The 21,025-nt window shown below is 36.7% G+C and overlaps 1 protein-coding gene across 3 annotated transcripts in view; it reads left to right on the forward strand.

Annotated features, from left to right (window-relative positions):
* The window catches only part of Acaca (acetyl-CoA carboxylase alpha), a 236,173-nt gene that overhangs the window by 22,120 nt on the left and 193,028 nt on the right, over positions 1-21,025 (forward strand). For 2 of the 3 annotated variants that reach the window (XM_015495351.2, XM_015495352.2), the window contains exon 1: positions 11,797-13,150. The exons of the other annotated variant lie outside the window; for it this stretch is intronic. In XM_015495351.2, the coding sequence (XP_015350837.1) occupies positions 13,098-13,150 (53 nt within the window). In that variant the 5' untranslated portion in view covers positions 11,797-13,097. Of the gene's footprint in view, positions 1-11,796; positions 13,151-21,025 lie in introns of those variants that run through there. 3 annotated transcript variants of the gene reach the window in all.

A 21,025-nucleotide genomic window follows, 5' to 3' on the forward strand; every position in this document is an offset into this window, starting at 1 on the left:
CCCCCCCGGTGAAAGACTGGATTAACTGACTCCTTGAAGTCTCACAGCTCCATGAGAACTTAAAACTATGTGAAACATAATGTCCATTTGCTGAGGAAACTGAGTTTGGCAATGGTGAGATAATTACCATTATAGGAAACTCAATTAATGATATTACAAGGCAGTTTGTAGTTGCAAAGTCATTCCAAGTTCATGGCTACTATGCAGACTGTGTGCTTAGTTCTTTGCATGCCTTACTGTTGGCAAAACTCGTACTGGTAGCTCGTGGAGGAGTCATGGACAGAAGTGTGATCAGCAGCCTGGAAAGGGGACAGGTGCCAGTGGAGGAGTTCTGGATAGAAGTGTGATCAGCAGTCTGGGAAGGGGACAGTTTCCAGTTTCCACTGGCTTCTCACCTAACTAATGTTCCAAAATAGGACAAAGTTTCTCCTTTGATCCATCTTTTAATTAAGTCACCTGTGGATAGGTGTCATTGAGGGTAATTCTGTCAAATTCATTTGATAATAGACTTCTCCGACTTCTGCAACTAATTAGATATGTGACCATTGATAGTTCATGTTTTTCCTTGGACTCATTTTCATCTCTGTAAAAATTAAGATATTGATTTGGATATTCTTTTTTTCCCCCGTACTGGGGATTGAATTTGGGGGCTCTACCACCCACCTACATCCCCTTACTGAGTTAGGGTCTTGCTAAATTGCCAAGGCTGGCCTCAGATCTGGGATTCTCCTGCCTCAGCCTCCAGTCACTGTGATAAAGTCACATGCCCTTGTGCCCTTCCTTTTTACTCTTTGAACTCTAAATAGAGACCTCTGGTGTTTAAGGATCAGCTTCTAGAATGAATAGCCTAATCTTTCACAGATGGTGTAGATTCAGGGGGTAGGTACAATCTTCAGAATGTTAATGAGAAATCATCTGATCCCAAGTGAAGTATTGCCATAATATAGATGAGATTGGGTTTCTCTCAAGTTTAGGGTCTGATTTTTAGGTGCTAAATGAGAAATTTTATGGTATGAAGGATGAACAGGATTAGGAAATAGACTTTTCCAGGGGTGGAGATGACTTACATCTTGCTTTTCCAGAATCCAAAGAAACACTAGAAGTACTTTCTAAGCTTTGTGACCCAAATATTTGAAGATTGGCCTTAAGAAAGTAGTTATAGCTTGGTGGGAATATACAGGCTTCATTGAAGACAATTGTTTTGGCTTTTTATTTTTGGATAAGATTAGATAATAATGAACTGGAGGGCTGAAACAGTTCTGAAACTCATTTATATTTATTGAATATTTAAGATGATTCTTAAAAGACTGTGGAAATCTTTTTTGCTGGTTTTGAACTTCATGTAAGATGTAGTTTTTTAAAAAAATACTTTTAGCTGTAGGGGCTGGGGTTGTGGCTAGTAGTAGAGTGCACACCCAGCATGCATGAGGCACTGGGTTCGATCCTTAGCACCACATAAAAATAAAAAATAATGATATTGTGTCCATCTAAAACTAAAAAAATAAATATTAAAAAAATATTTTTAGTTATAGATAGACACAATACCTTTATTTTATTCATTTATTTTTATGTAGTGCTGAGGATTGAACCCAGTGACTCACACGTGCTAGGCAAGCTCTCTACCACTGAGCTACAACCCCAGCCCCTGAATGTGGAAATTTATAACTGCTGGGTTTGGTCGCGCACTTCTGTAATCCCAGCAACTCCAGAGCCTAAGACAGGAGGATCGCAAGTTTGTGGCCAGTCCTAAGCACCTTAGCAAGGCCCTATCAAAAACTAAAAGGACTAGGGATGTTACTCAGTGATAGACCACCCCTGGGTTCAATCCCTAGTAGCAGAAAAAATATTATTTCTTTTTTATAACTATTGCCTGATTTGGTGGCACATAATAAAGGCATTTATTTTTGTGGGTACTGCCAGTTTCTAAAAGCTCCTTATGGAATGCAGCTTGAGGTTAGATTGTTCTGCATACATAATATGTACCACTTGATATCAACCCATGTTATTAATCACACAGGATTATAATCAGTTTTGTCAACTAGTATGCTGAATTCCTGGTTGAGGTCAAGTTGGAAACATTTTATCCCTCTTAGCTTAGTGCAATTTCTTTAAACCTTTTTTTATCCGGTAGTTCATGTTATTAGTATTTAAAACTCCATCTCAATTTCCTCTATTTGGTCTTAAAATATATGCTCAAAATATTGAACAACCACATTTCATGCTTAGCAAACATGTTTAGTTAGTGACTTTATCTGAGAACAATCTCTAATTGTTATATGAAAGAAATAATGATTCCCTCTTTTTAATCATTTATTTTAAAATATTTGAGTTTGAAATGACTTCATTTAACTGTAGACATGGAAATAAAATTAACTGCAAAAGGTTTTGGAGAAATAAAATGTGGCATACAGATATTATGTGGCATTATTTATTATTACCAAGTAGCCCTTTTATAAGATAATTTTTTTTTGATATGAAAAGATTCTTTTTTTCCACACTAGTGCTTAAAACTTGGAAATTAGGATTGAAAGGCTTTTGATGACATCAGACATAAACTGTCAATGTTACAGTTATTGAGAACAACCATTATTGAAATTTCATTCTTTCTATCTTTTGGCTCATCTCTGTCAATATGATAAATAAGGAAACTGGTTCTAGTTTTGAATGTCTATTATAGCTTTGCTTATAGATAGGCCTGTAAGAGGGTTCTTTTTTTTTTTTTTTTTTAAATATTTATTTATTTATTTATTTTTAGTTCTCGGCGGACACAACATCTTTGTTGGTATGTGGTGCTGAGGATCGAACCCGGGCTGCACGCATGCCAGGCAAGCGCGCTACCGCTTGAGCCACATCCCCAGCCCTGTAAGAGGGTTCTTATATTTTGATTTTCTTAGCATTTCTCATTTAGCTTTCCTGAGCTTTCTTCTTCCCGCCGTAGCTCTCCAAATTTTTTTCAGTGCTCCTTCCTTGATATTCTTGAGGTTTCCAGTTGCCGTGGTACCTTATTGCTGAGTACTCGGCAAAGTTTGTTATGAGATCTGCAACTTAGTACTCTTTGGCTGAGGGCAGTAGTATCTTCTCTTCATCTTCCACCTTCCTTTCTTGCCATTCAGAAAATAGGAGCTATTTCCATGTATGTGTTTGTCCCAGGAGTTTATTCTATAAACTTGATTAATTATGAATGCTGTAAGTAGGGCTCAGGACAACCACTTAATAATGTTTCTTGCTTCTGTTACTTCTACTGTAATGCATACATTTACTGTCCCTGCCCTTTCTTCTTCTTCTTTTTTTGGTTTGGGGTGCTTAACCACTGAGCCACATCCCCAGCCCTTTCCTTCCTTCCTTCCTTCCTTCCTTCCTTCCTTCCTTCCTTCCTTACCTTTATTTTATTCATTTATTTATATGCGGTGCTGAGAACAAACCCAGTGCCTTACACATGCAAGGCAAGTGCTCTACCACTGAGCCACAACCCCAGCACTCCAGCCCTTTTATTTTTTATATTGAGACAGGGTCTCATCAAGTTGCTGAGGCTGACCTTGAATTTGGAATCTTCCTGCCTTAGCTTCCCAAGTCCTTAGGATTGCAGGCATGTGCCACTGTGCCCAGCACAACTGCTTTATATTTTTAAGTTATTAGAAGTAATATGTGTTTACAGTAGAAAAGTTAGAAATCTAGAAAGTATATTAAAGGACATGAAAATAATCATCCGTTGGTAACTACTACATAATATTTTCTTTCAGTGATTTTTATCCCTTAATAAATTTAATTAAAAAATTATATTATAATGAAGCCAGACATGGGTAGCATAAATCTGTTATTCAGTGACTTGGGAAGCTGAGGCAGGAGAATTGCAAATTGGAAGCCAGCCTGGACAATTTAACAAGACCTTGTCTCAAAATAAAAAATCAAAAGGGCTGGGGGTGTAGCTCAGAGGTAGAGTGCACCTGAGTTCAATTCCCAGTGCCAAAAAAAAAGGGGGGGCTGGGGTTGTGGCTCAGTGGTAGAGTGCTTGCCTAGCATGCACGAGGCACTGGGTTCGATCCTCAGCACCACATAAATGTAAAATAAAGATATTGTGTCCACCTAAAACTTAAGAATAAATATTAAAAAAAAAAAAAAGATGGAAAAATGGCAGGGGCCGGGGAGGGGGTATAATAATGATGATAATGAATATACAGTTCTATGAATACATAGTTCACTTTTCTTTCTTTTTTCCATATAACATCTTCTTACCTTATTAAAAATCTTTTAGGTTTGATTTTAAAATCTTTTTATTTTAAACTTACAGAAAAATTGTGAAGATAGCACAGAATTTCTATGTATTCTTTATTCCATTTCACCTAATGTTAACATCCTTTATAGCCATAGTACATTAATGTAGAGTTTCCCGGTAAAGCAAATAAAACACAGGATGCCCAGTTAATTTTGAATTTCAGATGCACAAAGAATAATTTTTCAGTATAAGTTGTCCCAAGTAATGCATAGAGACATATCTATATAAAAACTTGCTTATGTGAAATTCAAATTTAAGTGGGCATCTTATATTTTATCTGACAACCCTTACTTAGCATTTATTAAAACCAAGTAATTAGAGCTGGGGTTGTGGCTCAGTGGTAGAGCATTTGCCTCCCATGTGTGAGGCTCTGGGTTCAGTTCTCAGCACCGCATATAAATACATAAATCAACAACTAAAATACAAACACACATACACACCCGCCCACACACATATGTAATTAACATTGGTACAGTGCTTTCAAGTAAACTATAGACTTTTTTTTTTTTTGGTACTGGGGATTGAACTCGGAGGACTGGAACACTGAGCCTCACATCTCCAGGCCTATTTTGTATTTTATTTAGAAATAGGGTCTCACTGAGTTGCTTAGCACCTCACCTCCAAACACAATCCTCCTGCCTCAGCCTTCTGAATAATTGGGACTATAGTCTTGTGTGACTTCACTGGCTTATCTTTTTCTGGATACTTATAACAGCTCTAATTATTATTATGGTAGGTTTGATGAGACCTCTAGGAATCTGATAAGGTCTCAGAGATATTTATATTGGGATTTTAATGATGAACAGTAAAAAGACAGGCTTACAGAGAGAGGTGTCTGTATAGCAGGAAGGGTAGACAACATGAGCAGAGTTGCCAGCGAAACATTTAGTATGTTAAGGCAATTACAAATCATTGAGTATTACTTGAATGTTAAGGGAGATAGTGTGGTTAGTGGAATGGAAGAAGAGGCTGGTAAGATAGAGGTTAGGTCATTGAGGGTCTCATATGTCAACCTCAACTTTTACTGCCAGTTTTTGAGCACTTACTATAGGGCAGACACTGTGCTAAGTACTTAAATATTTATCTCATTTAACCAAACAGTCCTGTAGAGCGAGTGCTAATTACCTGCATTTTACAGATTAGGATACAAATTCAGATTACATAATTTACCTAACCTAATAATGTCTGAGGCATTCAGTCATGGCATTCAGATTATTTTACAATCTGGCCACAACTGATTTTTTTCTAGTCTTGTTTCTCTATGTACTCAGTGTTCTTTCCTTATTTCAGTTACACTAGATTTTTGACTCTTCTTCAATGTACCCCATACATTCATTCCATCTTTGTGTCCTTTGCTCCTTCTGTTTTTGGCTCGGTCTCTTATTTTGGTCTCTCTCTCATTGTCATGTTTTCTTATTGACACTTCCTTTCCCTGACTGTTGAAGTTACATTGCCTATGTGTTTATAGGGGGCACACATTAAAGGTTTAACCTAGGGGTTCTCTACCACTAGCTACACCCCCAGCCCTTTATTTTAATTTTAATTTTGAGACAGGGTTTCATTAAGTTGCTAAGGCTGGCCTTGAATTTGGCAATCCTCCTGCCTAAGTCTCCCAAGTCACTGGGATTATAGTCACGTGCTACCGTGTTTGACTGCATTTATCTCTTGAGATCATCATTCTTCTCAAATTCTGCTTGTGCTATGAAATTTTTCTTGTTCATTTGCCTTTTTCCCTCCCTGGTAATTTGGCCTTCTGTTTTCCACTGTAACAATTTCATTCCTTCATCATTGTCCTTAAGCCATTAGCCTCCCCTTGGTCTGTTCCCTGTATACTTTTATTACTTGGCCATCTATTTCATTAAGAAAAAAATAAAAACTATTAGGCCAAAGATTTTCCTTTCTAACACTTCATCTCAAACTTACTTGTATCTCTATTCCCATTCTCATTTTTTCTTTTTGTTATAAGCACTAAGTGCTCTCCCTCCTTTGGCTATCCTTTTCTTCTTTATATTTTAAATATTCCTTTTTTCTGCTAGATCATGCCTGTTGGTGATCATTCCTCCTTGTTTTGCTGTGTTCTGCTCTCTCCCATCTTTAGGAAACCCTTCTTTGATGGCCATATTCCCTTTGGATTACTGCCCTCTTTGCCTCACTTCATGGCCAAAATTTCAGAAGTGCTTTCTCTACTGCCACATTTTCCATTCATTCTTCAAGCTATTCTAGTTTGGTCTCAGTCCAACCATGGTGAAACTGCTCTTATAAAATCACGAATGACTGCATATTACTAAATCCAGTGGATGTTTTTCAGTTCTCATTCTTTTGGGCCTTTCAACAGTTCTATTAAATAGGTATTTTTCCCTTAAAACACAGTCTTGTCTTTTCTGTTAAAAATAATAGCACTTTCTAGAACAGAGTTGTGGCTCAGTGGTAGAGCACTTGCCTACATGTGTGAGGCACTGGGTTCGATCCCCCACATAAAAATAAACAAATAAAATAAAGGTATTGTGTCCATTTACAACTAAAAAAATATTTTAAAAAAAGATAACATTTTCGTTGCTTTTCTCCTATCTCCATACTACTTTTTCAGGTCTCCTTTGCAAACTTGTCCTCTTTCATGTAACCTTGAAATGTTGGCTTTTTTTCATTGCTCTAACCTGGACCTTCTGTTTTCCCTTGATATATATTTTATCTCTGTTCAATCTCATTCCTTTGCTACTGCTCGTATGCTTTTGACTCCCAAATTTATAATACTCATCATATACCTATCATCTGAGATCACTTGCTATTTGCCTATTTATATGAAATTTCACTTGAGTATTCTATAGTCTTTGAACTTTTGATTTTCCCCACCCTTCTCCATAAGTTTGTTCCACACCTCATCTGTCCCACCCCATTAAATGGCACATTCAGCTACTTGGCTCATGTCACAATTGTGGGGAATCCTTCTTCAGTTCTGTTGATTCTATCTCCACATATTTATCTCAGTATATTTATTTGCCATCACTTTATTAGAACTTTGATTCATCAACTCTGGCCTGGACTACTTGAATAGTCACCTAATTGGATTCCTTGCTTATATTACTCCTTTTTTTCTTGGGTGGTACTGGGGATTAAGCCCAGGGCCTCACGTAAACTAGCAAGCACCCCACTAGGTATACTCCTAGCTCTAAACTTTGGCTTTCTGGGTTCTTGTTGCACATAGCATAAGATATAAAATTCTTATGAGTGGTTTGACTTCTTTCAACTTCCATTTGCTAACAATGCTTCAATCATACTGGTCTTTCAGTTCCTTTAGTGGGCCAGTCATTTACCTATCTCAGGGCCACATGCACCAGTCCTTCTGCCTAGACTTCTCTTTCATTCTCTCGGTGATTACTTAAAATCTTTTTATTTATTTTGAACTGGAGATTGAACCCAGAGGTGCTTAACCTGAGCCATACCACTAGCTTTTAAAAAATATTTTATTTAGAGATAGGGTCTCACTAAGTTGCTTAGGGTCTCGATAAGTTGCTGAGGCTGGCCTTGAACTCATAAACTTCCTGTCTCATCCTGTGAGCTGCTGGGATTACAGGAGTGTACCACCACACCCAGCCAGATTACTTAAATCTTTTAGGTTTCATTTGCTCCAAGAGGCTTGCTATTGCTCATTATATTCCCTTCTCCCCTACTGTCATAGCATTTATCACAATTTATAATATTCTTGTTAACCTATTTATTTGATTCTTATCTCCATTATATTGTAACACATGGGCAAAGATCGCATATTTTGTTTACTATTACTTTCTATAGTTTGTAATAGTCAATAAATATTTGTTGAAGAAATGAGAGCGAGATAAAGGTTGATCAAATGTTGTGGATGGAGTTCAGTGATAGAGCGCTTGCCTAAGAATTGATCAAAGACAGTCACAAAAGGCAATAATAATATTTTAAAAAATTGGAGAATTCAAGAGTAAAACTAGAAGGAAAATTTTAAGCCCTGTTTTTCCCATGTAAAAACTTTTTCAGGCATTGAGGACATGTCACATAGAATTTAACTTTTTAAAAAAAATTATACATGGACACAATATCTTTATTTTGTTTATTTATTTTTATGGGGTGCTGAGGATCGAACCCAGTGCCTACATGTACAAGGCAAGCGCTCTGCCACTGAGCCACAACCCCAGCCCCTTGAATTTAACTTTTTTCATTCAAAGATTAATTCTAAACATACAGTGAAAACTCTTTAAGCTGTCAAAGCATCAACTTTTAGCAATGGAGTGGATGTTGTTCTTTTAAAAGGTCTCCTAATATTTCTTTTAATGTGTTGGAGCAGGAAAGCTTATCATTTCCCCTAACACCATGTGGATAAAATACAATTAAATGGTGGGAACCAGGAAAAAAAAAACTAAAAAACCTTTTCAGTTGCTTAAATCATTGATTTTGGGTTCTTTCTTTTCTATTTCTAAAAACTACACTTTCCTGTAAGCCGAGTGTAAGCTTTATCCCACAAGTTTTTTTTACCCCCTCAACATTTATTCTTTTAAATATTTTGTTTTAGTTATAGTTGGACACAATACCTTCATTTTATTTTTATGTGGTGCTGAGCATCAACCCTAGCACCTTGCATGTGCTAAGTGAGTGCTCTACTGCTGAGCCACAACCCCAGCCCTTCCCTCAATATTTTGCCATAAAAAATTGCCATCAGCCGGCACATACCTGTAGTCCTAGCAACTTGAGAAGCTAAGACAGGAGGACCAGTTTGAGGCAAACTTCAGCAACTTAGAGAGATCCTGTCTCAAAATAAAAACTTAGAAAAGTCTGGGGATGTAGATCAGTGGTAAAGCTCCCTGGGTTCAATCAAAACAAAACAAAACAAAAACAAAAACAACTGCTACATTGCAATCACCCAGCAAAATTGAGAGTGTTTTACAGAGAGTACTTGTGCACTCACTATTAGATTCTCCCATTAATTTTTTTTCTATACTTTATCATATATCTATTCATTTCTCTATCTTTTTTTTTCCTTTAAAGAGAGAGGTGAGAGAGAGAGATAGGGAGAGAGAGAGAATTTTTGATATTTATTTTTTAGCTTTCAGCAGACACAACATCTTTGTTTGTATGTGGTGCTGAGGATCGAACCCGGGCCGCACGCATGCCAGGCGAGCACGCTACCGCTTGAGCCACATCCCCAGCCCCCGCATTTCTCTATCTTTGTATCCACAATTTATCTTATTATAGCTCTCAAGTTTTGGTATCATTCCATGTTCCAAGTTTGTTATCATTCCATTTTAAATATTATTTTCATTGTGATTTTTTTAACCTATAAATTATTTAAAAAATTTTTTTAGTTGTAGTTGGACACAATACCTTTATTTTATTTATTTATTTTTATGTGGTGCTGAGGATCGAACCCAGCACCTCACATGTGCTAGGCAAGCACTCTACCACTAAGCCACAACCCAGCCCTAACCTAATTATTTAGAAGCGTGTTGGTTAATTTCAGGACACTTGAGGATATGATATATTCATATAATGAAATACTAGTTCATCATAAAAAGTTACAAGGTACTACTGATACATTCTACACCATTGAAAATATGCTAAGCAAAAGAAGCCAGTCATAGAAGATCATATTTTTATTTATATGTAGAGTCTATAATAAGCAAATCTACAAGGATAGAAAGTAGTGATTGCCTAGTACTGGGGAAGGGTGTTAGTGAAATGAGGAATGACTTGTTACTGATTATGGGGTTTCTTGTTAGGGTAATAAAAATGTTCTAAAATTGGTTGTGATTGCTATATATGAATAGGCTATATGAATAGATCAAGAACATTGAATTATACACTTTAAATGGGTAAAATGTATGCTATGTGAATTATTTCTCAAAAGTGATGACAAAATTTTTAAATAAGTTTATCAATTAACTTAGCAAGGTCACAGGCTATAAGATCAATATACAAAGGTCCACCACATTTCTATATGCTAGCTAGAAATCAACAATCTGAAAATAAAATAAAATACCTTTATTTACAGTAGCATCAAAAAGGATAAAATAGGAATAAAGTTTTCAGAAAAAATAACAAACTTGTATGCTAAAAATTATAGAACATTGCTGGTTGAAATTTAAAAAGATCAAAATAAAAAGAGAGGGGCTGGGGTTGTGGCTCAAGTGGTAGCGCGCTCACCTGGCATGCGCACGGCCCCGGGTTTGATCGTCAGCACCACATACAAACAAAGATGTTGTGTCTGCCAAAAACTAAAAAAATAAATATTAAAAAATTCTCTCTCTCTCTCTCTCTCTTTAAAAAAAAAAAAAAAAGAGAGAGGCAGTGCATGTTCAGGACTTCAAAGATTCAATATTGTGAAGATAAATGGTAATTCTCCTTAAATTTATCTATAAATTCAGTCAATATCAAAACCTTGCAGCCTTTTTTTTTTTCTTTCTAGAATTTGACAAACTGATCCTAAAATTTACAAGAAAAACTGAACGACCAGAATAGTCAGTTTTGAAAACAGAGAGGAAAGTTAGAAGAATTACACTACCTGATTTCAAAACTTAGTATAAAGCCACACTTATAAAGACCATGAGGCATTGCTGCAAGGCTATGCATATTTATCAATGAAACAGAATTTAGAGTCCACAAAGAAACTCTTATACATGTCATTTGATTTTCAATAAAGATATACTTTTAATCCAAGATTTCTCTACTTATAAAAGCCCTGATATAAAACAGTCCCTCTGGGTGTGCTGCAGTATAACTCAGACTGCATTGTGATCAAGCCAGCGAATGCATCATTGTCTGCAGAATAAATTGTTACATCATTCTTGGTCCTTGGCATGTTACAATGCTGGGATCAGTGTGGGCTTCTAGTTGGATTTTGTGCCAGGTATGTGTCTACCTTAGAGACACTATTCATGGTAGATTAAAATTCTTCAAATTTGGGGAAGTGAATATGTTTTTTTTATTTTTGTCTTCTAATATTACAGAAAAATTGTACGTAGTATCCACAAGAGTTGGAACTCTAGTTTTGCTTTTTATCTTGGTATGCTGTATGTGTTTGGTTGTTGTAGAAAGATTTGCATAAACTTGGTTACTGAATGTGCCTTCTTCTGTTTATTTTTCAGATGTAGTCCATTGCCATACAGGCTGTCTTATTCTATACTCAGTGCTTTATTTGCTTTTTGAATATCAAACTTTATAACAAAGGCAAAGAATGCTTCTTTTTTGTTAACTGTCTATGTTTATACATGTTTAGATGTGTGTGACATTGAGCTGCTCCTACATCTGTGGTTGCTGTAATTCTCCTGAACAAAGGCTTCAGTGCTCTACTTTTGAGATGTTTTATCCTGAAGACATGTAAAGACAGAAGGGCTCCTCTGTGGCAGCTTCGTTCTCTAAAGGAACAAGTAAACTTGGCTATTACCATCAGGCACTAGCATGGTGTAGAGGGATGGCATAAAGTGGTACAGACAAGAGAACAATTAGGGACTTCCTTATTTTATTATGGCTGGTGGTCACATTAGATTGCCTGATTGATTATTTTCAATTTGGGTCACCTGGATATACTAAGATTAAGATTTTTTATTTTGATCATCAATCTTCTATCTGTGCTTTAGGTCATTTGTATACTTCTGTTTGGAGAGTCTCTGGAAGGTTAATAAGCCCTCAGTGTGATTGACATCAGATTATCAACTATTTCTATCCAGCACTTCGGTGGGTGATTTTTTTCTAATGGTGTATGATTCAGATTAAATATGACCCCAGTGAATTATAACAATCCTGAGGACTTGTCTCAGGAAGTTGTCTTTCTATAGGTCCTAAGCTTTAGGAGTCTTTTGCTATTGTTTTTCCTTGCATTACAAGAGAGCAATATAATGAGAGCATCTACTTAATTCAAAGCTAAAGCAGGAAGATGTTTCTGTATAATGTTCAGTCATTGTTTATTTTTAAAATTTTCTACTGCAAATTTGTTTTCATAGTGATATATATGTCCCAGTGTTATTTTGAGGCAGGATTTTTCTTCTCTGCACAAACTAGATTAGACCTCTTTGTCCAAAATATTTGTCCAGGCCCCTTTGTCCTTTAAAGATTTTATCGGCATCTTTTATTTTGCATTAGCTTCATTCTCATTCTGAAATTTTGGTGACTAAAATTTTTGTGCATTTGTAAGTATCACTGTGTTGTCCTGAAAATTAGAACTATGACTCCTACTTTAGTGGCACATTTCCTTTCTACTTGGCTTTCTTTTCCTCTGTACCTGCTTTCACCTTCTTGAAGTGTGATAATCAGTATTATTTATTTTGATTGGATCTCAGAAATTACCTTTAGGCTGTGCTGTCTTCCTCCCTCAGGCTTTCATGACCCCATTATTTTCTTGGTTTAGTTGTCTTTGTAAACTTTGCCTTCTTTTTTGCCCTGGGGCCTCCTGTCATGTGCTCCTGGTAGTCAGGAGAGGCAGTGGAGCTTTTTTCTGGTAACTGTCAGAAGAAAGTTGAGTTAAACATGTTTGTTGCAGCTAAAACAGTACTGCTGTTTTCCAGTTATACAAGATTTCTCCCCCTGTCCTCTCAACCCCCTTGGAAAGTCAACTAATTCTGTGTATGAACCAAGTGAGGGGGAAAATGCAAGAAGGAGGAAAGGTGGGGAAATTGGGGACAAAGTAGGCAAAAATCCTGTAGTTTGAGACCATCAAGAATACTCTAGTCTGGTTGAAGCAGGGCCAGGAAGGCATAGTTATCTCTTGTCCTTGTGGGTTTTAAGCAGCTGCAACAGGAAGAACTGTGACTTTTGTTTACAAGGCCAAAATCTGAAGAAAAAGATTCCATTCCTTTGCCATCTTTATATGGAGGGTTCTGCAGAGGAAAATAAGGAAATGAGAGATTACATGCTTCACAGGTAAGTTTTAGGAGCCATAAGGGGGTAATATATTCTTTTAAAAACAGAATGTACTGACAGATAAGCCCTAGAGTTTATGGGAAATTTGGATGATTTTTTTTTGTGTGTGTGTGTATGAAAAAGAAGGCTATTTTTTAAGAAAATAAATAAAAGCTAGTATATTTGCTTCTGAATTTCTAAACCTTTATTTTACATTCAGAATTTGATAGGAAGCTATATGAACCCATGTGTGATATTGTTATTCTGGAAATAACACCTCTGCATGGGCCTTGTGGTGCTGTTACTTCATTAAGGGAGTTCAGTTTGTGCCAAATTTGCTCACTGGATTTGTCTAATATTTCATGAGTGAAGTCTCTTCAATTTGTGTGAAGAGAGGATATTAGGTTTTTTTTTTTTTTTTGTATACATTGCATCCTGTTGAAGGTAGTTTTGCTGAAAACCTTTTTAGAATATGTGTCTGGACCAGAAAAGGTGCCTACTGCAGCTGTCTTGGCATGTATCCAGACTGGAGTGGTTGAGGATGTCAAACTTATTAAACCATGACGCAAAGAAAAGACCACTGACTCCAATTTAAATCAAATTAAAGCAAGCTTGTAATTCCGGCCAGCTGGGACTGACTCTCCCGAAACTTGTGGGAACAGAAGACAGCCCCGTAGCTCTCTAGGAGCGCAGCTTTATAGCACAGAAAGTTGCAAAAAGGGAGGTGTCTTAAGAGCTCACAGATAACTGGATTTTGACAAGCATAATACAAAGGCAGGTAGTAGGTTAATGGTCCAGCACTTACGGAGTAAATTTAGATCCCAACATCAGAATTTATGAGGCGCCACTAGAGTTTCAGAGAGGGTTGTTATCTGGTCAGGGAAAGCCAGATATGGGTGAGTTCAAGGCACAGGCAGGCATTCCCAGCAAGTTTAGAAATCGCAGTAATTTATAGTAAAGCCAAAACTAACTTTTCATGCCTTTGTGATGAGATGGCTCCCAATCTTAAGAGGGAATTAGGCTGAGTTTATCAAAACTCTCAGGCTGAGGAGGAAGTGAGTGGTGCTTTCACAGGCCTTCTTCAGGCCTCTAACAGGTCTGTGCCTCCCCAGCAGAGGATTGACAAAAAGAATGATTGGCTCCAAAACACTCATTAAGGGTCCCTCCATTATCTTTTTTTTTCCCAATATATTTATTTTTCAGTTTTTCTTTTTTTTTTTAGGTGGACACAATATCTTTATTTTTATGTGGTGCTGAAGATTGAACCCAGTGCCTCATGTGTGCTAGGCGAGCACTCCACCACTGAGCCACAACCCCAGCCCCTCCATTATCTTTTTGTTCGTTTGTTTTGTCATCTGTAGTTTTTATTTTGAACAAAATTATCTGAAAATTAAACGGGAATTTGGCAAAATCAGAAAAGAAACAAAAAACAAAAAAATTTGTCTTCAGAATAATCATTCTTTTCTTCTCCCTTTTGGGGGAAAACCAAACAAAATTTGTGAGTCAAAGAAATAAAACCTGAGGTATTGAGTATAAATTATATATATCATATATATATATACACACACAAGTATATGTAAAGAGGTTTTAAAATATGTATAAATATTTTAAATATATTAAAATGGTTTTTTAATATATAACATTTTATATTTATATATGCAAAGGAAACATTGTTTTTTATATATGAAATGAACATATATATAAACAAAATATGTATGTTTGAGTTTGTGTGTATATAGTATTTGAATGTTTATGTATTCTCCTGTTAGAAGGTAGAATGTTTGGGAGGTGATGATGGGATTTGGGATTAGTGCCCTTATAAAATAGTCCTTAGAGAACTGCCTTTCCCTTCCTCCATGTGAGAACATAATAAGAAAATACCATATCTGAATTTGCCGGTGACTTGATCATAGATTTCCCAGTATGCAGAACTGTAGAAATAAATTTCTGTTGCTTAAAAGCCACCCAGTTTATGGTATTCTGTTGTAAGAGCTTAAAGGGACTAAGTTTGTGTGTGTGTGTGTGTGAGAGAGAGAGAGAGTTAGATTTTCTATTGTCAATGAACAGAGAGTTACAGTGATTTAGTTTCAAGATCTGAATTGGCTTTATTTTAAATTCTAGAATATGGTGACACTTCATTGCATAAATAATAAATATTCCCATGAACCAAGCAGAGGAGGTTGGTTTTATAGACAGAAAAAGATTGAAGAAAACAAAAAACAAAAACCTGATTGATCTTTCATCGTTACTTTTCATGGACAAGGAGACAGAACAACAGAAAAATACCTGGTTAACATCAGGTTACTTTAGGTGTTCTTTTTTTTGTATGAAAGGAATTAAGCAGAGGCAATTAAGAGTATATGCCATTAAAAACTGGTGTATTTGGAAAATTTGGGTGTTCGCTCACTATCCCTGATTTCTCTGGAAAGTCAGATAAACGGCTTAATTTCAACTTGATGACAAAGAACTTTAGTGTAAATGACTCCATCTTGATTTTTAGCTTGGTCTATTGGAGCCTAGTGCAGGAGCTTAGTCCGTAACGATGACCTCTGATAACTTTTGTCTAACACTATGGTTAAATACATCAGACAGGTAATCTGTATATATTTTTTCCAAGGAGGTATCCTTCTTGGAGCAGTTTATCCTTTTACAGTTTTTACAGTCATCTTGGGACTTCTTCCATGTTGGATCCTCTATTGCCTTGTCTCTTTTTCTTGGTTTACTCCATCCTTTTGGAAGACAACAGTATATAATAGCTGCCTTAGAAAAGGTATGTGAGGAGTGAAAATTTACCTTTACAGTTGATCCCCTTGTTTTCATCATGGTGTCTCATTTTTCTCTGTGCTATCTATCATGCCCAGTCCCTACCTTAACTAGGGCCTCTGTGATCTCACCACTTCAGAGAGTAAATCCAGTAAAATTTAATTGCTAGCCTGGGATAGAGAAAGAATAATTGTGCTACTGTGTGAGAACATGGAGGGAGTTTAAGAATCTGTAATGTTCTTTTCCAAGTGCTGCTTCTTAAAGCCCTCCAGTCAGTTCTGCTTTTAGTTTAATCCTGCCCCTGTTTGCCTGACTTTGTGTTAGCAAGTTTAAACTATATTCACCAAAGAAACTTAAATTTGTGTGGTATTTTGCAGTTAAGGACGTTATACATGTTCTGTATCCCTTTCTTTAAACTTACTTATTATTTAAGTATAATTTTAATGCATCAATAAAAAATAAGATTGCCTATTATTAATTTTTTTTGAAGATAGTTCAACTTTGCCTATTAAATGCATAAGTTTTTTTTTTTGGGGGGGGGGGTTACTATGGATTAAACCTAGGGCTTTGGGCATGCTAAGCAAAGCAAGAGCTCTACCACTGAGCTACCTGCCCAGCCTCCTCCACTTTTTAATTTTTATTTTGAGATGGGGGTCTCACTAAACTGCTTAAGTTCTAGGTGACTTTCTTTCTTTTTTTTTTTTTTTTCATATTTACTCTTCAGTTGTAGTTGGACACAATACCTTTATTTACTTATTTATATGTGGTGTGTTGAGGATTGAACCCAGGGCCTTGTATGTGGTAGGCAAACACTCTGCCCCTGGCCACAACCCCAGCCCTATATAACTTGCTTTCTTATAGAAAGATAACAGTATTTTGAAAGTTACAGTTGAATAAAAAAGAAAAAAATTCTCCTAAAACGTGTTGCCTTTTATGCATGCTTGTTCCTCACTGTCCAAATTTATTTTTTTATAACTTTAAGATAATGCCTATTTATATGTCCTTTCAGGTCAGTAAATCATTTCACTTATTTATAATATTAGCCATTCTTTCAGTCCTTAAGGGAATTTGGATTTGTAACGATTAGTATGGCAGGGATATATTTGGGACATTAGAAGATGTGAGAAGGAAAGATGTAAGTAGTCTGTTCTACAAAACCATCTGTTAAAAAACCATAGCTGGGCATGATGATGTACCCTATTATCCCAGCAACTCTAGAGGCTGAGGCATGAGGAATTGCGAGTTTGAGGCCATCTTTATTAACTTGCCAAGACCCTGTCTCAAAACAAAAAATAAAAAGAACTAGGGATATAGCAGTAGAGTGCCTCTGAGTTTAGTTCCTGGTACTAAAAAACAAAAGAACTAAAAACCCCCACAGGGTTGGGGTTGTGGCTCAGTGGTAGAGTGCTTGCATAGTATGTGTGAGGTACTGGGTTTGATTCTCAGCACCACATATAAATAAATAAACTAAAGGACCGTGGACAACTACAAAAATATTTTTAAAACAAAACAAACAAACAAAAAAACCCAAGAACACCAACAAACCCAACCACTTGGTATTTGCTTTAAAGGCCTAATCTTCACATGAATTACACTGTGACCATATATTCAATGCAGTTTAACTAAATGTAGTACTGTAGAGTTGTCAAGCTCAGGGGCTCTGGAGTCAGGCTAAATTTAGATCTCATTTTTGTAACTTCTACTGTCTCTGATCATGGGCAAGTTACACAATTCCTCTAAGCCTTATTTTCCTAACTTGTAAAATGGTGCTCAAATATCATTATCATTATTGTGAGGATTAATATGCCAGTGCATGTGAGAGCTTAGCACAGTGTCTGTCCCATAGCAAGTAGTCAGAAATGGTGGTGGTTATTTTTATTTAGTTTTCAATAATTATTAATAATCATCATTCAGAAATGTTTGAGCAACTTTTATATATGCCAATAACTCTTTGGTGCAGGACATATATATATAATGAATAGGAGTTCTCATCCTCAAAGGATCAGTAAAAGTCTCTGACCTCAAAGGACTCACTATCAAGGAAGGCAGTTGTGTAAACTCATGTAATAGTCCAGTGTGATTAGTAGGAAAGATGTATGTGTAGGTTCTGGTGTGGCACAAAGGGGGCTCACCCTCATTAAGGGTGAAGCTGGAAAATCAGTGTGAGCCAAAGGAGCTCACTGGGAGAATTGACAGTTGCTTTTTTTGTTTGTTTTGCAGTGCTGGGGGACCAAATCCAGGGCCCAGTATACGCTAGGCAAGTGCTTTCTGAGCTGTATCCCCAACCAGTTTAGTTCATGTTGAAGGATGAACTGGAGTAGTAGTGGCACACAAGGAAGGAAAGGATATTCCTGATAGAGAATAGGCAGTGTGAAACCAGAGGCTGACAATAGCATGGTATGTTTTAGAAACCATAAGCAGAGAATAAAGGGCCATGCACAGTCATTTCTCATACAGGAAGAATAGAACTTACATTTATAAAAGTTCTAGTCCAACTTTTGTGGGGCTTAAGTTGCTGATTCACATGTTCTGATTTCCTTCATCATCTTTCTGCTTTACTACTCTGTAGCTGTCAGTTAGACTCATGGAGGGCAGATGGATATATTTGCCATTCAAACAATTATTTTGGGACTCTTAAAATGTAACCTCCTTTAAGTCCTAAGCAGTTGTTGTATTTATAAAAGGCTGGTGTGTAAGTAGGCAGGGGGAAATATTATAATATACTGGTGAGTTCCTGTTGCTGAAAAAGCCAAGTTGTAATAGATTAGAACTGCTTCCACTCTGCCATCCTCTTATGTTTCTTTCTTTCTTTCTTTCTTTTAATATTTTTTAGTGTTGATGGACCTTTATTTTATTCATTTATCTATATGTGGTGCTGAGAATTGAACCTAGTGCCTCACATGAGACAAGCACTCTACCACTGAGCCACAACCCCAGCCCTCTTATATTTCTTCTAAAGAACATGTGGTGCTGGTTAGGTATTTAAATATATGTAGGAGTAGTAGAAAAATGGAAGTTCCCAAAATCAGTCCTAATGTGTGTTTTGCTTAACAGTTGTGTCCTCAGATTTTTAAATAACTATGGAACATGAAGTGAAGGTGCCTAAAGTGTTGAAGATACAATGAGGATAGGTAGAGAAATGTTGGATGTCATACTTGTAGACCTTGATTTCAAGGTGTGGGTACCTCTGGAGCCTTATTCTTCTTTGTTGCCTTTCCATATCATTAGTAATAGTTTAAAAAAGTTTTTGTTTATTCATTATTATTATTTTTTACACAGGTTAATTCACTTTATTTTTCTTGTATTAAAAACCCTGTGACCTAGTCACAAATGGAGCCTGGGTCCTCCACACTAGAATCTGATATGAGTTCTTACAAAATGGTCAGTGAATTCCTGAGAGAGATTTGGTGGACATGTGGGACCTGCTAATCTTGTTTCCCCAGTAGCTCTGCATAGGAACAACGAAGAGTTGGTCAGGATGATGGCTCCATAGATGGTGGTGGCTACTTCCCTGGAGCACTTACCATCCAGATGATGTGATTGTTGTAGGTTGTTGTTGAAGGTGATAAATACCACAAATTTGGTCTGCTGGCCAGCGCAGGTCTGCTTCTGCATTAGCAAGAATTTAAAACCTCATTTTTGAGGGATGCCCTCAGGAAAAAGTCAGTGATCTCAGACTCTTTGATGGGTAGGGAGTACCAGGCAGCCCAGCCTGGTAACCAGTATCCCTCTTTGACCTTGCTCCTGTGAACCCCTTGGCATCCCATGCGCAGAGCTCTGGATCCTCCTGCTGCTCTGGTGTCATCAACTTTTTGGTGTTTTCCCTGAAAAGAAGCAGTGACAGTTTTTTAAAAGTGAACTTTGTTGAAGTATAATTTACAGTCAATCAAATGTACTTGTTTTACATGGACATTGCAATGAGATTTTAAATCAGGTTAAGATACAGTTTACCTACGATAAAGTTCACCTTTTTGAAAATTATAGTTTTAGCTGGACAGTGACTTGGGAGGCTAAAACAGGAAGATTATAAGTTCAAGACCAGCCTCAGCAAATTAGCAAGGCCTTAACCAACTTAGCAAGACCCTGTCTTTTTTTTTTTTTTTTTTTTCAGAGACAGAGAGAGAGAGAGAAAGAATTTTTTTAATATTTATTTTTTAGTTTTCGGTGGACACAACATCTTTATTTTATTTTTATGTGGTGCTGAGGATCGAACCCAGCGCCCCGCGCATGCCAGGCGAACTTGCTACCGCTTGAGCCACATCCCCAGCCCCAAGACCCTATCTTAAAATACAAAGGGCTGGTTCTAGGGTTGTAGCTCAGTGGTAGAGTGCTTGCCTAGCATATGTGAAGCACTGTGTTTGATTCTCAGCACTGCATATAAATAAATTAATTAAATAAAAGTCCATCAATAACTAAAAAATATTTTTTAAAAAATACAAAGGGCTGGGGGCGTGTAGCTTAGTGATAGAGCGCTTCTGGGTTCAATTCCTGTTATCAAAAAAAATTACAATTTTATGGTTTTGACATGTTATCTATCTGAGTAGCCACCAGCCACCATCACAATCAGGATCAAGATATAGAACATTTTCATCATCTTCACACCCCCTTGCAGTAATTTTCCCCAACCCAGCACACTGATGAGCTTTCTGCATTATAAGTTAGTTTTCCATGACTCAGAATGTCTATATGAAGTCATATAGTCTGAGCTCTTTTTAAAAAATACACTTATTTTATTGTATGCTGCTGCTAGTGTATATAAAATAATTACCCTTGTGAAATAGAAATTCATTAAAATTGAGAGAGGTAGATGTTAAGGACAAAAGTAGAAGTTTGTTATCGCATATGAATTATAGAGAGGCTTTTGTACAGGCTTCAGATTTAACTGTCTTGAATATTCACTGGTTTATGAGAAGTGGTTTGGGAAACCTCTGAAAGGTTTATTTGACTACAAAAAGGAACAGACTTTCAGGAGTCTGTAGGGATTTGTACTTAAAGATGCTCCAATTGACGGGATCATGTTGAACATTCTGCGCCAGAATTGTTTCAGATTTGCAGTTGCTTGGGAAATCTTAATGTGGCTAAGCCTGTGCTCCAGCTGGAGCTGCTAAACCACTTTCTTCATAGTGGTGGGGC

Source organism: Marmota marmota, unplaced genomic scaffold, assembly GCF_001458135.2.
Source record: "Marmota marmota marmota unplaced genomic scaffold, marMar, whole genome shotgun sequence".
Taxonomy (NCBI): domain Eukaryota; kingdom Metazoa; phylum Chordata; class Mammalia; order Rodentia; family Sciuridae; genus Marmota; species Marmota marmota.